General features: G+C 39.1%; 2 protein-coding genes across 3 annotated transcripts in view; one reads left to right on the top strand and one right to left on the bottom strand.

Moving 5' to 3' along the window:
* LOC144019770 (uncharacterized) overlaps positions 1 to 5,726 on the bottom strand; it is an 83,620-nt gene extending 77,894 nt beyond the window's left edge. Inside the window, exon 1 of the mRNA XM_077523030.1 lies at positions 5,505 to 5,726. Coding sequence (XP_077379156.1) covers positions 5,505 to 5,526 — 22 coding nt within the window. The 5' untranslated portion in view covers positions 5,527 to 5,726. The remainder of the gene's footprint in view (positions 1 to 5,504) is intronic.
* A 1,425-nt stretch (positions 5,727 to 7,151) lies between these two features.
* rusc2 (RUN and SH3 domain containing 2) overlaps positions 7,152 to 18,518 on the top strand; it is a 34,948-nt gene continuing 23,581 nt past the window's right edge. For both annotated transcript variants that reach the window (XM_077521943.1, XM_077521942.1), the window contains exons 1-4: positions 7,152 to 7,300; positions 12,728 to 13,616; positions 15,035 to 15,646; positions 17,298 to 17,778. In XM_077521943.1, coding sequence (XP_077378069.1) covers positions 12,906 to 13,616; positions 15,035 to 15,646; positions 17,298 to 17,778 — 1,804 coding nt within the window. In that variant the 5' untranslated portion in view covers positions 7,152 to 7,300; positions 12,728 to 12,905. The remainder of the gene's footprint in view (positions 7,301 to 12,727; positions 13,617 to 15,034; positions 15,647 to 17,297; positions 17,779 to 18,518) is intronic.

Raw genomic sequence — 18,518 nt, 5'->3', positions numbered from 1 at the left:
GTCATGTGACAAAGGACAAACACGGGAAGACAGGAGGTGGATTCATAATGAAAGGTTAAAGAAAAGTAAATTATAGTTATAACTTAACATTAATCAAACGGCTATAACGTTCCAACAATGTTAATGCGACTGCTAACTAATGCTGGCTAACTTACTAGCTCATAGTATGGAGCCATAGTAGCAATTGTAATTGTGTGTTGAAGTTGTTTTTCATCAAAAAGATGAGAACATTTTATGTGAAATAGTTTTAGATCCAAAAAAAGGTCAATATAATCTGCTGACAAAGAAAAATTTACACAGGTGCAAATGGTTGTCCTGACTAAAACTAGACTAAAACGTTGACAGTTTTTGTTGGCTAAAACGAGATGAATAAAATTACGATTTCTTGTACTAAAATAAGACTATAATGCTAGATTTATCATTCGACTAAAATTGACGAAATAAAAATGGAATGAGGTTGACTAATTGTGATTAAAAACTAACAAGCATGCCTGAAATTGGACTAAAACTGAGACTAAATTTAAAAATGGCAGACAAAATTAACACGAAGCTAGCAACAGTAGCTACTAGTAGCGAAGTAGCTAGGTAGGTAGCATCAGTTATGTAGACAGGAAAGTTGGTAGTTGGTAGCTTGGTATGGTCAGTTCATCAGTAAGTAATTGTTGAGATTAAAATGAAGTTATGGTCAATTGGTAGGTAAGTGGCCAGGTCAGTAAACAAATTAATCGTTTGTAGGCGAAGTCTGTGGCGCTGCCTACTGGCCATCAAAATTGAGTCAGACATCTCGTGGGCATCAAAGGTCAGCGTGGCTTTGGGCCACGGTGCGATTAGAAGGTGGGGTCACAAGTGCGCACGTGCTTGCGATTGTGTGACAGCGGGCCAGCGTTTGCAAACAGATAATCCTGACAGGATAATGCCTTTAAGCACCACACCGAGGCTAACGGGCAAGCTAACCGGCATGCTAACTGGCAGACCACATTGAGCCGTAGGACCATTTCGCAAAAAGTCAACAAGTATGGACCCTCTAAGCTTTGTCAAATTAAAAAAAAAAAAAAAAAAAAAAAGAGAGAGGGAATAACCGTAATCTGATCATGTGATGAGTCATGCATGGGATTAAATGGCCAGAGAATTATGATGTCATATTCTTTAATGCGTGCACGCTATGCTAAGCAAGTCATGCAAAGATTGGGCTTTAGAAAAGATGGACATTTGATGGTGGTGGGTTACTGCCCTACAAAAAGATCCACTTTTTTAATTTATATATATATATATATCCATCCATTTTCTTGACCGCTTATTCCTCACAAGGGTCGCGGGGGCTGCTGTCGCCTATCTCAGCTGGCTCTGGGCAGTAGGCGGGGGACACCCTGGACTGGTTGCCAACCAATCGCAGGGCATATATATATATATATATATATATATATATATATATATATATATATATTTATTGTATTTGGTCCTGACAGAAAGTCAGACTGTCAGGAATTTATTTTTAGCATCATCAGCTTTTGGAAAACCAGCTGTCACGAACATCCTCAAGACCCCTTCATGGTCGTCTGTAAAACAGTGATGCTGGAATGACATCACTGATGACTTTGATGATCAGGAAGTGGCATTGTCATGAGAGGACCCAGCCCATGTGAGCTCCACATTCCAACCCACGCACACACAACAACAGCAGATGGCCAAGGGATTACCCGCTCACCCTCTCCCACCGCGCATGAAGCTTACTTCCTTGTTTATTTCATCCCGCTGTGACCTCACTTCCTGGTGGTCACTTCCTTTTCTCACCTGCCACTTCCTGCTTTTTTTTATTTTTTTTATTCTTCTGTAACTGCAAGTAAAAAATTAAGGACATTTTCTGTGAGTAATCCTAAAATTTCTGACTTTTCCTATCTGATTTAATTGAAAATTGCAATGACACATATAGAGGAACTTAAGTACACCACCATGCGTACTTAATTTTTAGTTTAACTCATTCAAACACAAAAATCTGTAAATATGTTTTTAATACTTTGTTCTTCACTCCCAAAAATTTATTTATACGTTTTTCATGTTTTTAATGCAAGATCAAACAGAAGGCTTTGACGCAGCTTCTGACATGAAATGGCTTAAAGCAATTGTAATTATTACAAAAAAAGGGCCAGCAAGTGGCAGCAGAGTATAAAAGATCAGAAATGTTGCAACAAGCTCTTTTTTCCAATGTTTTCAACAGGAATGTGAATGATGATGAAACTTAGCTATCTTCTAATGCTAATTTCTGCAAAACGGAAGAAGAGATTAATCTTTCTTTTGGTAGGTTCCAAGTTTTTATAGTAATAGAACACAATATTCTATGGGACTTGCAAAATCAGTCAAAATCCAGTAAAACAGCTGTGAAGGGAGTTGGTTCAGTAAAACTGGCTGGGAGTGAATGAGTTAATTAGAATTTTTTTTTTTAAGGGTCCCCCAGACCTGAGAAGCCGGAGGAAGAGGGAAGATAAAGTGTTAACGATGCAGTTCTTCTGGTTTGTCAAGATTGACTTTCTTTGTCTCCACAAGGAAACATTTGACACATGTTGAAAGCATGCTATAATTGCGTATCAGACACTCACTCTGAAGATGTACACAATACACATTTTATTGATCCAAAACCGGACCCAGCTGCAATCTCTCATAACAGACGAGTTTGCAGCGATCCTGCCTCAGGCATCAATCGCACAAAACTGACAAACGTGTGTCCACAGATGACAAAGCGACAACATGAAAAACGCCGCCAGCTCACTCTGGTCTTGTAGACCATTTGAAAAACTTTATAACTTCAAAAAGGGGTTAAATTGGGTCAGATTTCATTAGATTTCAGAGCATTTTTCACATAAGAAATTCTCACGGTAATCGTTAGCCAGTAAATGCTAATTATGTTAGCAAGCGTTGTGTTTACGCATCAATGAAAGCACACTTTTCTTTGTGTGTGTGTGTGTGTGTGTGCACGTGTGCGCGCACGTGCATATGCGTGTAGGCAGCACAAACCTGTTTTGTGTGTCCAGGTGTGGAAAATGCACCAATGGGAAGGATTGTTACATCACAATTGTGCTTTTTCTTTAGCTTTTTTTCCCCCAACTAATACTCAATTTAAACTGTACAACACTGAGTAGGCTCCACCATAAACAATACAGTGTTCCCTCGCTATAATGCGGTTCACTTTTTGCGGTCTCGCTGTTTCGTGGATTATTTGTGTGCAATTTTGCTTTTTTTTTTTTTTTTTTTTTAACACCAATTTATCTAGTTTATAAAATGTGTTAAGGTTTGAACATTGAGAATGTTTAAACGAGAGAGGAATGTGGGGAAAAAATGTAAATGCCTTGATGACAAAAATGTATAAACTGAGGTGAGGGGTTTTAGAGCATTAAAACTTTTATAATAAATGTAAAACATAAAGTTAACTAGACTAAGAGCAATTTCTGGAGAAATTGCGTGGGAGTGCTGAAATCGGAATATTAGGATTTTGAATGCATGTGGGATGTTTATGAAGTAAATTGAAAGCTAAATTATGAAATTATTGGTAACAGGGCAATGCACTTTACCAACTGTGCCACCGAGCAGTATCAGACACCTGGTAATGATGATAAGTTATATGTATGGAAGTGGGTGTGGAAAGTGATACTTGGAATATGTTCAATGTCTGTCCCATTGAAAATGAATGGGGAAAAGTTGATATTAAATGTTAAATTGTGCAAATACTGTAAGTGATGTGGAATCACACAACATATACCCCTGGAGGCGTGAATTTTTTAAGCAAGTTGAATTTTGAACAATGTAAATTGGAAAAACGAGGGAACACTGTACACAATTTAATTTATACAATTTAAAATATAGCAACTAACTGCTTAAGTAGCAGAAAATGTAACTGGCATACATCCTACGAGCGTGAAAATAACAATTCAATTTCAAATGGCACATTTATACTGTTTATTAATTTAGGAATTATGCATTCCTACTATTCCCGAGTGTTAGGGTTAACCCTAATTTCTGTCAGGTGTGAAGCGTGCAAAGTTTTTCTTTATTTTTGTTTTATCATAAGTGTACCGATAAGGACATAACTAACCTAATTTCACATAACTAAACTACCATACAGCCAAAAGCATCATGAATACGAGCATGAAAATGACCATTCAAACTGCAGATTTGTGATTAATTACACAACTGTGAAGCACCAATGCCAGTAGTTTTACTTTATTTTTGTTTTATTGAATAAGTGTGATAAGCAGATTTAACACATTCATTGCCAGACCAGCATAAAAAATGCATCATTTGACGTCTTTTTCCGTCAATGGCAGTGAATGAGTTAAAGAATGATGGCTATCGACTAGTGAACATTAGTGTATTTTCTCAACATTTTTCACAGTGTGAGAAGTTTTATTTTTATTTTTTTATTTTTGTTTTAACGTAAATATGTATCAATAAACATGTAGCCAAATATTCAGCAACAAAAAATGAACTATAAATTATGGTAAACACACGAGGACTCGACAGCAATAATACTTTTAATAGTAAATATTAGGGGTGTGAATTGCCTAGTACCTGACGATTCGATTCGTATCACGATTCACAGGTCACGATTCGATTCGATACCGATTAATCCCGATACGAATGGTCACGATTCGATACCGATTAATCCCGATACGAATTTATAAGTCGATTGTTGCGATTTTTTTTCATTCAAATTTAGAAAATACTATCAGTAAATTTGTACATGTACACTGTAAGATTTGTATGAATATATTTATCTAAAACTTGAGGCTTATAACCGTGAGCCACTGTACATAAACAGTTTGCAATCTGTTTCACATTTGAACAGCATTAAAATAAAAATATTAAGGCTTAATGTGCCGTTCATATAACATTCTTCCATGCTCAAGGTGTGAATCCTAAAAAAAATTAAAAAAAATAAAATAAAATAAAAAAATCGATTCTGCTGATTATTGAATCGATTCGAGAATCGCGCGATGTAGTATCGCGATATATCGCCGAATCGATTTTTTTTAACACCCCTAGTAAATATAGTAGGCTAGTTATATAGTATAGTATAGTACTCCTGGGTGGAGTTTGCATGTTCTCCCCGTGCCCGCGTGGGTCTTCTCCGGGTACTCCGGTCCAAAGACATGCATGGCAGGTTAATTGGGCGCTCCGAATTGTCCCTTGATGTGTTTGTGAGTGTGGATGGTTGTTCGTCTCTGTGTGCCCTGCGATTGGCTGGCAACCAGTCCAGGGTGTCCCCCGCCTGCTGCCCAGAGCCGGCTGAGATAGGCTCCAGCACCCACCCTTGTGAGGAATAAGCGGTCAGGAAAATGGATGGGTGGTTATACAGTAACACAGAAACGTGTGGTGTCCTATTTTATGACGAGAATCACACCTCTAAATTGGACAGGTGGAACACTTGAAGGACAATCAGAGTTTTCGTTACAATTAGCAGATACGAGCACTGCATTATAACGATTAATTGAAACAGATGGACATGCACTCACCTCGGACACACAGCAGCGACATTGCAGCGGGATGTTTTGGAGAGTTCCACACTTCAGTCACTTGTTGCACTTTCACAGCCTCCACACAGGTTCGAGTCCCGCCACTCAGCGTGGAGTGCAAATCGGACAAAAAAAATGGACATGATTCCCGTCTTCTTGCTGCCCTGTTTGTCTGGTCTCGGCTGTCCCAGGTACGACTGGCTGTCTGTCTGCCACCGTGTGTGTGTGACGCGCGCGCGCCCACACACGCGCAAACGAATTAAAAAGGAGGATCAAATCCGACGAGCTGGGGCGGCTCTTGTGCTGCGTTCAAGGACGGCGCGCTGCTCGAGATTTGGAATGTCGACTTATTTCGGCATTTGCATTTTCAATATTTTTTTTCTGCTTTAGTGCGTTTGGAAACAAAGTCATTAAGACCTAACCTATGCTGTTATACTTTTTAAATTGTATAAAAAATTGTGTTTTCATTGTTATCATTAATCCACAACACATGCATGTGAGATCAGATGTGTGGGGTTTATTTTGATTTGATTTGATTTGATTTGATTTTTTTTACGGTATAGTCATGTAGATTTGCCACGCATGGTCCTATAAAATTGCTACACATACATATATGATCCTATAGCTTCCATAGTCGGATAATGTTACCATATATGGTCTTATAAAAGACATTACAATGACTTATTAAGTTACCACATATGGCAAGTCAAGTCAACTTTAATTATATAGCGCTTTCAAAAAGTCTGAGCTGCCACAAAGAGCTTTACAGAAACACACACAAAAAAAACATAACATAAAACATTAACAGCAATACAATACAATCACAACAAATCAACATTAGCATAAAATTCAATATTTCGACTCATAAATATTCAATATTCGAACCGAAGGGGCTGTTCTGAAAATAGCTCACTGGTGATGGGACATCGTGATTTTCTAGGAATGTTGTAGAAGTAATCATTTGAAAATGTAGACACGAGAGGAGCTTTATTAAAAAAAAAAAAAAAGTGTTGCATAGCGATATTTACCTGAGAAACAATTAACATGATCAGTGTCATCACACAAATTAATGTCATTAATTATAAATGTGTAATAGCATTTGTTTTCACCCAATTTTTTCCTTCTCTCATTAAAAAATGACTGACGCAAATATGCCATTGACTGAAAGTATATAATGATCTGTGAGCTCGCACGTGTTTAACACTTGTTTACATTGTATTTTACATTTACTGTCATATGTCTCCATCTAGTGGCGAAAAACAGAAAATGGCTCTAACTCACCTGTCAGTACTGTATCACGCACGAATTGCTTTTTTTTTTTTTTTACATACACGCTGTAGCAACAACTGTATCCCCCTTTTTTTCTTTTTAATTTTGTCGGTCCATCAGAAATAGAACCAAGTGTGACTCGGCGACTGACAACTGACAACGTAGATAGGCGAACACATCAAAATGGAACATTCTAGAAACCGCCATTTTTTTTAATTGACTCTTGTATGTTTTAAGTAACGTCTCTCACTTGACGTTGTTATTATTATTATTATTATTATTAATGACAATACAAATAATAGGCTATATGGCAACTTGTAAAGGCAACAAGTGGACGTCATGGTGCGGGTTAGATAAGCCAGGCTCATCCCCGCGCATGCGCAGCTTGTTTTGTCCGCCGAGTCCACAAGAAGCAGAAGCTTCTTCTTGGTGGTCCTCGTCTCGCGGGCACACGCACACGCACGCTCGTGAAATCCCAGTGCAGGGACACAGACCCTTCCGTTTCACGGAGGAGCACCCAGGACAAGGTGAATGGTTATTTTTTTTTTTCTCATTTATCCTAGCTGTCGTCGTCGGGGTTAGCGAAGCGGGCGTTCGGGGCGGTTCGGCCCAGCAGGCTTGTCGGCTCATTCGTACCGAACCGACGACGCCTCTTTGACAGCCTCCTCCTTAAACGTCCTTTTCTCCACATTCATCCATATTTTCCTCTCGCTTGATCTGACATCGTTTGTCGTGAAAGACGTCGCGTTCTGTTTCTCTGCAGAGTTCGGTTCTGTTGCTGGCGTGCATTTTGTTGTGCGATTTTTATCGCATTGACACAAAAGAACGTTTGTGCCAGTATTGCCGATAACGTCATTTATTGCATGCTTTTACGCATTGTCAAGAGATTCTTAGGCGTAAACAAAGTGTTATCAGTTTATATTTTATTACAGGATTCGATGAATGACGCACCTAGAGGCCCAAGACTCTTATTTGATCACATATTGATCCCGGTGTGACAGAAACAAACAACCGTCAAGGTACACGGAAGTATTGAATACCATTTCCGCTGTTATCCTTGAAAATAAAAGTCTATCTCAGTTTCTGACGCAATACCAGTATTTTAATAACTGTTACTGACATTAACTATATTATATATATTTTCTACACGTTATTAACTACAATTGACCGAGCTTTAAAAACTGAGTGTTAGAGTGATGTCGTTATCGTATTTTATTTTGAAGTCAGGCCGGACGCATAGTTACCCACATGTTTGTAAGTGAATCTTGCGGACGTTCCTTGTTGGACATAAATAGAGGAGTGTGATGTAGATGTAGGTTAATACCTGCTGATATGTGTACCTTGACACTTGAACTGCAGCATTATGTCACTTCCTCGTTATGTAAACGCAACATGACTACTACAACTAGTTGACCAATACGACTGGTGAATCTGGGAAATTAGTTCTTGATTTGACCACTGTAACTATTTGAAGTGTGACCAGTGTCACTTGTTGACAATAATGACCAATCCTATTAGTTTAAGAGAGTAGTTGATGAGAGAGACTGACCAGTGCAATTAGTTGATGAGCATGACTAGCTGACTAGAGGGATTGGTTCACCTAATTGACGAATGTGAGTAGTTGATGAGTGACCAGTGTATGGATAGTTGACAAATGCCAACTACTTGGTGAGTGATCATTGTAACTAGTTGATGAAAGTGTCCAGTCCAACTAATAACTTGAGCGTTTCTAGTTGACATGAGAGTGAATAGTCTGACTGTTATAGGTCAAAAAGTGTTATTAGTGTGACTAGTTAATGTGTGTAACTAACTAGCAAGTGAGACCAGTTCGCCTAGTTGGTGGCTTGTTGTGGTAGAGTAACCAGAGTGGCTAGTCGACGTGAGGGTGGCCAGTACGACTTGACGCGTGTGACTAGTTGATCGAGACAGATGAGTGTGAATAGTTTACAAAAGTGACTAGTGTGACCAGTCTAACTAAGTGACTAGTCGACAAGAATGACTAGTGTGACTGATCAATAACTGCTGATAGCTGATACCGAGTTGCCAGAGTAACTAGTGTAAATAGTTAATAAGCACTGTGCAACTGTCCGATGCATGCGTTGCAAATGGTTGTGACGTGTATTACTAGTTGTTGGCATGTGTGACAACTAGTCCCATTAGGGTGACTAGTTGACTTGTCTGTTTAGCTGGCATGGGGGACTAGTTGTCAACAAGTGTGACTAGAGGAATAGTGCTACTAGTTCTCGCCGGTTGACGTTACCGTGTGCGATCCGTAACCGATCACTAGATGACAACTAGGCACGGTAATATATGTGACAAGCTGACGCGTCATCTGTGAATATTTTCAAGCGGCTATCCTGCAGACAGGGAAAAGATGCTTTTAGTGTCTGCTTGCCTTTTGAAACGTTTCTCCTCACGTTACGTAAGCGGCAGTCTGCACTGACCGGATGTGCATACTTGCTATTTTGTGTGCATGCGTGTGTGTCACACAGCAAGGCCTGTTGTATGTCTATGAATAGCTTCCTACAGCTGCAGCATGTTGCCCAGACAACCTTGTTGTCCACTAGTCACACAGTCATGTTAACCCAAGACGCTAGCTCATGGCAGACAGATAGTGACGACGGCGGTCAACTCTTATGTAACCCTTGCTAAGCTAATCTACTTTAGATGCACAATCAGGTTTGGGAACCAAACCCAAAGTCATTTGGGAGATATCCATCCAGGTCATGGGCATCTTTAGACCAGTGAGTCGCTTGTTGCTAGTTGACACTAAATACAACTAGTTGATGAGTGTGATTGTGTGACTGTGGTGGGTTGGACGCAGAGACTTGTTGATAAATAGAGTTGACAAAAAAAGAGCAATAAATAAGAAAGACAAATTGGTAAGTTTGACTGGTTGTCAAGAAAAGCTAGTTAACAAGAGAGAAGAGTTGATATGTTGATGAGTAAGATTAGTTGACGACTGATACTGGTTGACAAAACTAGTGAACAAGAACAAATGATTGACATGATAAGAAAGATTTCTTGACGAGTGGGACTGGTTAACGAGAGGGACTGGTTGATGAGAGACTAGACAAGTTGATGGGGCCAGCTGGTTGACAAGAGAGAATAGTTGACAAAAGTTACGAGTCAATTTGTGCAACTGGCTGTCAGGAGAGACTAGTTGATTAGGATGACTGATTGGCAAAAAAGATTTGTTGACGAGTACAAGCGGTTGATGAGAGAGACTAATTGACAAGGACAACTAGCTGACGAGAGACTAGTTGATTAATACAACTGGTTGACAAGAGAGACTAGTTGCATAGTAGTTAACATACTAAATAGGACCCACTGACAGACAAGTTGTGCCTGTGTAATTGACATATAACTAGCTCACGAGTTTGATTCGTTAACTAGTTATTAGTTGACATGTATGACTAGTTGTCATGTACAACAACTTGATGTTTTCATTTTGTGTGCGATTTTTGGATAATTGTGACTAGGTGACTTTTGAGTTATTTGTGTCTAGGTTATGGGTGCAGTTAATTGCTTGTTGAGTGTTGCTAAGTGCTAGTCAACACAGTGATAGCCAAATTAGTTCAGTTACCGTATGTATTTTGACATTTAGCATCCGCCTTTTAGCATCTGTTAGCTCTGCATTGGTGCACGCACACCAAGTGGGAGTGCTATTCATGGAATCCCTGTTTGGGGGTTGTGGGGCCGGTGGCGGGTGGGGTTGACTTGGCCCCCATCCCACTCTGCTCCTTTTTCCTGGAAGCACATCCGCAGTGATGTAAGAGGGACTGTCCTCTCGCAAAGAGGGCCACGTGCGAATCAGACAGATCAGTAAAGAAGGATCTGCTTTTTGCTGAAGTTTTAATTTATTTGACACTTGCGGCTGCCTGGTTGACCCGCATGAATAGTTAAGTCGTGAACTGGACATGCAACTAGTTTACTCGTCCAATGACTAGTTGGCAAATTTGACTAGTAGACCTGTGCAACTAGTTGATGTGTGTGAGTAGTCAAAGTGCAACAATTTGACCCATGATGTGCACTAGATGTGCTACTTGATGTCAATGACGCTGTATGTTTTTTGTTAATAATCTCACTCATTAGATATGAGACCACTTAAAAAAAACACACACACACAGAGAGTGAAGCAATTTACAATCCTCAAGACTGACTTAATAAGATTAATACAATTCATCTTACCGTAATCCATTGAAGGTTATAAGCAAAGTTTAAGACTTAGAATCTTTATTTGAAACATGAATTTGAATCCATTCATATGGGATAGTCTCTCTACTCAGCACTAAGCAGGTACCCCAGAAGGATTATTATTATTATCACAGACGATTATTGTGGGAATGCTGATTCTTTATTATAGCATTTTATTCTCCTCACTTTTTTGCCATCAGACAACTCAACATAATGCTTCCGATTTACACCGTTCGAAATTTCAATGAATGAATGGAACGCTGCTGAAGTGACGGGACTTTAAGGTGCCATCTGATTGGACGAGGAGTTGTGTTTTGTGACAAGTAGACTGACAGGGCATCCTATATTTATTTTTTTGTGCTGATTTTAGTTGAAGTTTGCTGAAAATTAGGGATGTTCGATACCGCTTTTTTTTTTAGACCGATGCCGATACCGATACTCAAACCCTCAGTACTCACCGATACAGATACCATTGAAGTATTTCCAAACCGGTGAAGTTTTGGTGAAAAACTGCTGCAAGCTAGCGCCAGTTACAGGCAAGGAGGACTCACTTAACGTCTTCCCCCTCTGCCATCGGTCGCTTGTACTCGTCTGCGTCACGAGTACTTGAAAAAAGGCTGGAATCGGTACTCGCCCATCCCTACTGAAAATCCCTTTTTTCTTCAGCCCCAGCACCACAAGATGTAAAAGAGGAGTATAGGCATTGCTTATAAATAGATAAATGAAAAAACTTTACTATATTAGTAATTTATGGTAGGTGACTACTGCTAACTACTGACTTAGAATGGATAGATGGGTTTTTATTTGTGATTTAACTACAAGTTACTACTTCATAATTGTTAGTAATACTACTACTATTACTAATAATTAATTAGGGGTGTTAAAAAAAATCGATTCGGCGATATATCGCGATACTACATCGCGCGATTCTCGAATCGATTCAATAAAAAAAAATCGATTTTTTTATTTTTTTTTTTTTTATTTTTATTTTTTTTTTTTAAAGCTCAGAATTGTTCATTCGGTATTCGGATTCAACGGATTCAACGTCTTATCATTATTGCCTTTTTTTTTTTTTTTTTTTTTGTGTGAATCGATTTTTAAACTTCCATTTTTAATGGAAAAATATTCAACAAAACGTCTGACTTCGGGTTAGGATTCACACCTTGAGCATGGAAGAATGTTATATGAACGGAACATTAAGCCTTAATATTTTATTTTAATGCTGTTCAAACATGAAACAGATTACAACCTCTATAAGATAAATAAATAATACATTTTCATATAAATCTTACACTCTACAAGCTTACTGATTAGTATTTTCTAAATTTGAATGAAAAAAAATCGCAACAATCGACTTATAAATTCGTATCGGGATTAATCGGTATCGAATCGAATCGTGACCTGTGAATCGTGATACGAATCGAATCGTCAGGTACTAGGCAATTCACACCCCTATAATTAATAGTTAATTACTATGTAATTTTCACATAATTTATCCTTCAATTTCCTTCATAAGCATTCAGCTTTCAGCATTCCCATGCAATTTCTCTAGAAATTTCACTTAGTCTTGTTAAATGTGTTCGTGCAGATCGTTTATTAGGTGACAAGTTTGACTAATTGAATGTCGTGACTCGTTGACATGTGAAACTTGTTGAATCTTTGACTAGTTAAAACTGGATCCGGTTGAGTTCACTGTGGTGACAAAAATAAATTTGAATCTATAAATACTAACCCGTCGTCTTTGTTTGTGTCTCCAGATGTCTCATTCTGTCTACGACTTGGTGTGCCACTCTGACCACGCCCCCGACCGCCCCGACCTCTCCTTCCACGTCTCCGGCGGTGCCCCCTGAGCTGCATCCGGCCTGCCGGCGTTGAACCCGAGTGTCAACGTGCCGCACGCTCACCTTTTAGTCCCAACCGGGCTCCTCCTCAGCCATGAACCACCCCCCGAAGTTGTCCGGCGAGACCCTTATCGTGCACCACATCCCGCTGGTGCACTGCCAGGTGTCGGGGCGGGGCCAGGGGCTCTGCGGCGTCGGATCCGGCTCTCTGAAGAGGAGCAACCCGTTCAGCCCCCCGGAGAACCTGGGCCTGAGCCGCACCACCTCCCTCCCCGAGCGGGACGTCCTCCAGAGGGAGGCGCTGCTCTACAGCAGCCTGATCCAGGCCGCCGCCCACAGCGGGGGGCCTGACAGGAAGGGTGGCGGCAGCACGGCAAGCGACGACTCCTCGTTCGCCTCCAGCATCTCCGACGAGCAACTGCTGGCGGCTCATACCTTACCCCGAGTCAAGACCAGGAGCCGCCACCCGCTACGTCGGAACCCCTTTCTGATCAAAACCGATGACGAGGAGGACGACGATGACGAGGACAACCTGAGCGGCTACCACGAGGACTCCTCCTTCCACCTCCACAGCCACGCTGATGCCGCCGCGCCGTCTTTCCACCTGCATGACTCTGAGCCACCGGAGCTGGGGCGGCGGCACGGCAGCAGCGGCTCCAACATGTCGGTGGACTGCGGCGAGAACGAGTGGGAGGACGACGAAGACGGCGATCATCCCATGCCGTGCGGCCCCAGCAGCAAGACCGGATCCTACTCGTCCGGCTTGTCCACCCAACACTGCTCCTGCTGCGCCCTGGCCCAGACGGTAGTGTTCATTTTATCCGCCGTTTTCAAATTTAGTCTCAGTTTTAGTCCAGTTTCAATCACGCTTGTTCGTTTTTAGTTAGTCAACCTCATCCCGTTTTTATTTAGTCCATTTTTAGTCGACTATAAATCTAGAATTTTATTCTTTATTTTAGTCTTTATTTGTTTAGCTTGTTTATTATATATTTTTTATTTTATTTATTATTTTATTGTTACTTATTATATTATTTATTTATGTGTATTATATTTTATACTATTCATATTATTTTATTATATTATTTATATTATTTTATTAGTTTATTTTATTTTTTAGTTTATTTTTTTATTTTAGTCTTTATTTTAATGTTAATTTTATCCACCGTTTTAAAATTTTGTTTCAGTTTTAGTCTAGTTTCAATCACGCTTGTTCGTTTTTTTTTTCATACTTCAACCTCATCCCGTTTTTATTTAGTCCATTTTTAGTCGACTATAAATCTAGCATTTTATTTTTTATTTTTTAAATTTATTTATTATTTTATTATTACTTATTATAATATTATTTGTGTATTTATTACATTTGATATTTTATATTATTTATTTTATTATTATATTTATTTATTATATTATCTATTATATTATTTTATTATTTATTATTTTATTATTTTATTTAATTTTTTCATTTCTTTTTTTATTTTAGTGGTAATTTTATCCACCGGTTTAAATTTTAGTCTCAGTTTTAGTCGAGTTTCAATCACGCTTGTTCGTTTTTATCGTAGTTAGTCAATCTCATCCTATTTTTATTTAGTCAATTTTTAGCTGACTATAAATCTAGAATTTTAGTCTTTATTTTTTTAGTTAATTTATTTTATTTTATTTTAATTGTTTTTTTTTATTTTATTTTATTTATTTAATTTTATTATTATTTATTATATTATTATTTATGTGTTATATTTATTTTATATTATTATGTATTTTATTATTATATTTATTTTATTTATTATATTATTTAATTTATTTATTTTATTTTATTTTATTTTTTATTTGTTTCTTTTAGTCTTTGTTTTAGTGTTAATTTTATCCGCCGTTTTAAAATTTAGTCTCAGTTTTAGTCCATTTTCAATTACGCTTGTTTGTATCAGTTAGTCAACCTCACCCCGTTTTTATTTAGTCCATTTTTAGTCAACTATAAATCTAGCATTTTAGTCTTTTATTGTTTATTTTTTATTTATTTTATTTTATTGTATTTTATTTGATTATTATGTATTTTATAATTATTTATTTATTATATTTTATATTATTTATATTATTTATTTCATTATTGTATTTATTTATTATATTATATTATATTATCATTTTATTTTATTTTTTTGTTATTTTTATTTTTTCATTTTAGTCTTTATTTTAGTCTTTATTAAGACGGTCTCCCGGGACATCCCGCAGGACTTGGCCGACGCCTTCCCCGAAGGCTGCGGCAGCGACTCGTCGTGCAACAGCTCGGACGGCGTGCTGGTCAACTTCAGCGCCATTTACAACAAGACCAACAACGAGAAGCCGGGCAACCTGAACAGCCCTGCCAAGTGCCCGCCCCCGCTTGAGCAGCGAGACCCGACTTGCGGCGGCGGGGGCGCCTTCTATTTGGACCTCCTGACGTCGCCGGCGGCGGAGCCTCCGCCAGGCCGAGAGCCGGCGGCGCTCTCCGGGTTCTCCGGGTTCTGCTCCTGCTCGGCGGAGCACCGGGCCGCCGCCTCGGAGCTGGACGCCAACTGCAACGCCTACTGCCCGCCGCCGTGCGGGTCCGCGGGCGGGCCGGCGTCATGCCTGCAGAGTCGAGCCCGCCTGGTGGTGGCCACCCAGAATTATTACAAGCTGGTCACCTGCGACCTGTCGTCGCAGTCTTCGCCCAGCCCCGCCGGGTCGTCGGTCCACAGCGGCTCGGAGGAGCACAGCGGGGGGAGCCCGTCCAGCCCCACGCAGCCCAGCGAGTACTTCCTGTTCCGGCAGAGGGCTGACCAGGAAGTGGAAGATGATGGAGAAGATGACGATTCAATGAGGGTGAGTTCTTGTTGTATTTTGCAATTCATTCATTTATTTTTAATTCAACTTTGATTCAGACATGGCTTTTCAGTTTTGATGTCAATTTTTAAAATGTGTTTTTAGATTAGAGCAATTTTTCATTTTCTTTTTATTTCAGTTTTTAATTTTAAGTTTTAATTCAGGTTCAAATTTTTAGTTTTGATTTTGAATTTTGATTAAGATTGTAAAACATGCTTTTATTAACACTTTTTGTTGACTTTTTGGTTTATGATTTTTTTTTTAAAGAGCATTTTATTAAAACAAATTTATTAGGCATTTAATTTCTTTAATTTTATGACCAAGTTTGATGCTGATTTTATTGTTTTTTTTTTTTTGAATGATATTTTGGATTTAATTAGTTTAATTCAGATTTTGAATTCCATATTTTTTAAATAGGAATTTGTATTTTGACTTCGATTTTTTTTCTTTTTTTTAATTAATTTTTATATTTTTGGGGTGAATGTACTTTTTATATTCTATAGCTCGATGGTTACCAAACAATACAAATAATTTTATGGTTTATGATTTGCCCTATACTGCAGTTTCATCCCAGCTCATATTTAGCCTATATTAGCTCACCAGGATATGTATCTTTTTTTGTTTTTCATTTTTTTTAAATATATATTTTTAAACTAAAGCAATTTTTATTTATTTTTAATTTCATTTATTAGTTTTGAGTTTTAATTCAGGTTTAAATTTTTAGTTTTGATTTTGAATTTTGATTAAGATTTTAAAACATGATTTTATTAAACAAACAATTGTTGGCTTTTTGGTTTATGATTTTTTTTAATCATTTTTATTTTATTAAACTAAATACAAATTGTATTAATTACTTAATTCCTTTAATTTTATGACGAAGTTTGATGCTGATTTGATTGTATTTTTTTTTTTTTGAATGACAGTTTGGATTTAGATTAGTTAATAATTCAGTTAGTAATTCAGATTATGAATTACATTTTTTTTAATGGGAATTTGGATTTTGACTCCAATTTGTTCTTTTTTTTTTATTAATAATTATTTTTTTCTTTTTTTTTTCTTTTTCTTTTTAAAATTTTGTAGCTTCGATGGTTACCAAACAGTAAAAATAATTTTATGGTTTATGATATTTGCCCTAACCTGCAGTTTCATCACAGCTTTTAGCTTTAGTATATTTAGCTAATATGTAGGATTGTGTATCTTTTTTTTGTTTTCAATGTTTTGTTTTACATCTATTTGATGAATAATAAAATAATATATTATACTTTATTACCCTGTCTATGTGTTTTTAAAAGCCCGCTAGGTCTTGTCTTTTATTTTTTATTTTTTTTAATGTACAAAATATGGCATATAAAATGAGTCGTAGCAAGCCAAGAAAAAAGAATTAGCTTCTGCTTTTTCTTCGTCATGTCCCATGATGGTTGCCAGTGGATTGTTTTCGACTGATGTGTTTATTTTTACATCCGTGACACTTGTTCACCACATTTGGACAACATGTGTTGTGCCAAATGAATCAGAGTGCCGTTTGCCTTCAATGCCTTCGCAAGGTGCACGTTTTGACTCTGGTTGTCACGGTGACGGTGGACCTTGTGAAGAAGCATCCTGATTGGTGGACTCAAAATGGCCCTAAATGCCGTTTACGTTCTTCTTCCAGCGACATGTGATGGCTAAAGATGATGATGATGATGAAGAAGAGGATGAAGATGACGTGGTCGACGAGCCAGACGCCCCCCCTGTCCTCCTCCAAGGTCAAGTGTACGTCAACGTGTCGCCTCCGCTGGCCGAGCGGGGCGCCGCCGCCGCCATCGGCCGGCCGCGATCCCGCAGCTACGACCGCAACCTGGACAAGTCGCCGGGGCCCCGCCTGGGCTCTCTGGAGCGCATGCTGAGCTGCCCCGTGCGCCTCAGCGAGGGGGCCGCGCAGCCGGCGCCAGCCCCGCCCCGGGTCACGTCCTTCGCCGAGATCGCCCGCAGTAAGCGGCGGCTGCACGGCGGCTCGCCGGCCCTCAAGGCGGATCATCCCTTCTCGTCCATCGAGTTGTCGCCCGGCCGGGAGGGCGACGCTGCCGCGGCGACGGCGTCGCCACCAGCGCCGTGTTGCCACCAAGACGCCGTGAGGGAGACCCACGCTGAAGGTTGGTCTTCTGTGCTGCCTTCCTTTCTCCCATTTTTCTTATCTTCCTTCTTCCCTTACTTCTTGACTTTGGTCTTTCCTTTCTTCCTTCCTGTCTGCTTGTTTCTTCTTTCCTTCACCTCTTCCTTCCTTCATTCCTTCCATTCGTTATTCCCTCCTTCTGAATTTCCTCCTTTATTCTTCCTTTCCTCAATCTTTTTTTTCCCTTCCTCTCTTCTTTCCTCTCACTGGCATCCTATGTTCCCTTTTAATCCATCCTTTCTTCTTCCTGCATGTCTTTCTTCCACCTCGGTTGTTTCATACACGCTGACTTTTTCTTCTTTCATTCCAGCCTCCCACCCTTGCTTTCTTCATTCCTTCCTCATCTTCTTTCCTCTCATTCTTCTGTCCTTCCTTCTTTACTTTTTACCTTCATTGTCTTCTTCCTTCCTTCCTTCCTTCCTTCCTTCCTTCCTTCCTTCCTCATGTCTTCTTCCTTCCTTCTTTCATCGTTTCCTTCCTTCCTCCCTTCCTTCCTTCCTTCCTTCCTTGACCTATTTTGCCTTCCTTTTTTCTTCCCCCATTATGTCTTCCTTCCTTCACCTATTTTGCCTTTCTTTTTTCTTCCCCCATTATGTCTTCCTTCCTTCACCTATTTTGCCTTCATTTTTTCTTCCCCCAGGAATCCCTACATTTCTTTTTTCTTCTTTCCTGGTTTTATTCCTTTGTCATTCTTTCCCCTTCCTTCCTTCCTTCCTTCCT

This window comes from Festucalex cinctus, chromosome 5 (genome assembly GCF_051991245.1).
Source record: "Festucalex cinctus isolate MCC-2025b chromosome 5, RoL_Fcin_1.0, whole genome shotgun sequence".
NCBI classification, from domain to species: domain Eukaryota; kingdom Metazoa; phylum Chordata; class Actinopteri; order Syngnathiformes; family Syngnathidae; genus Festucalex; species Festucalex cinctus.
The sequence above is the reverse complement of the archived record's forward strand: the minus strand, read 5'-3'. Positions and strand labels throughout refer to the sequence as shown.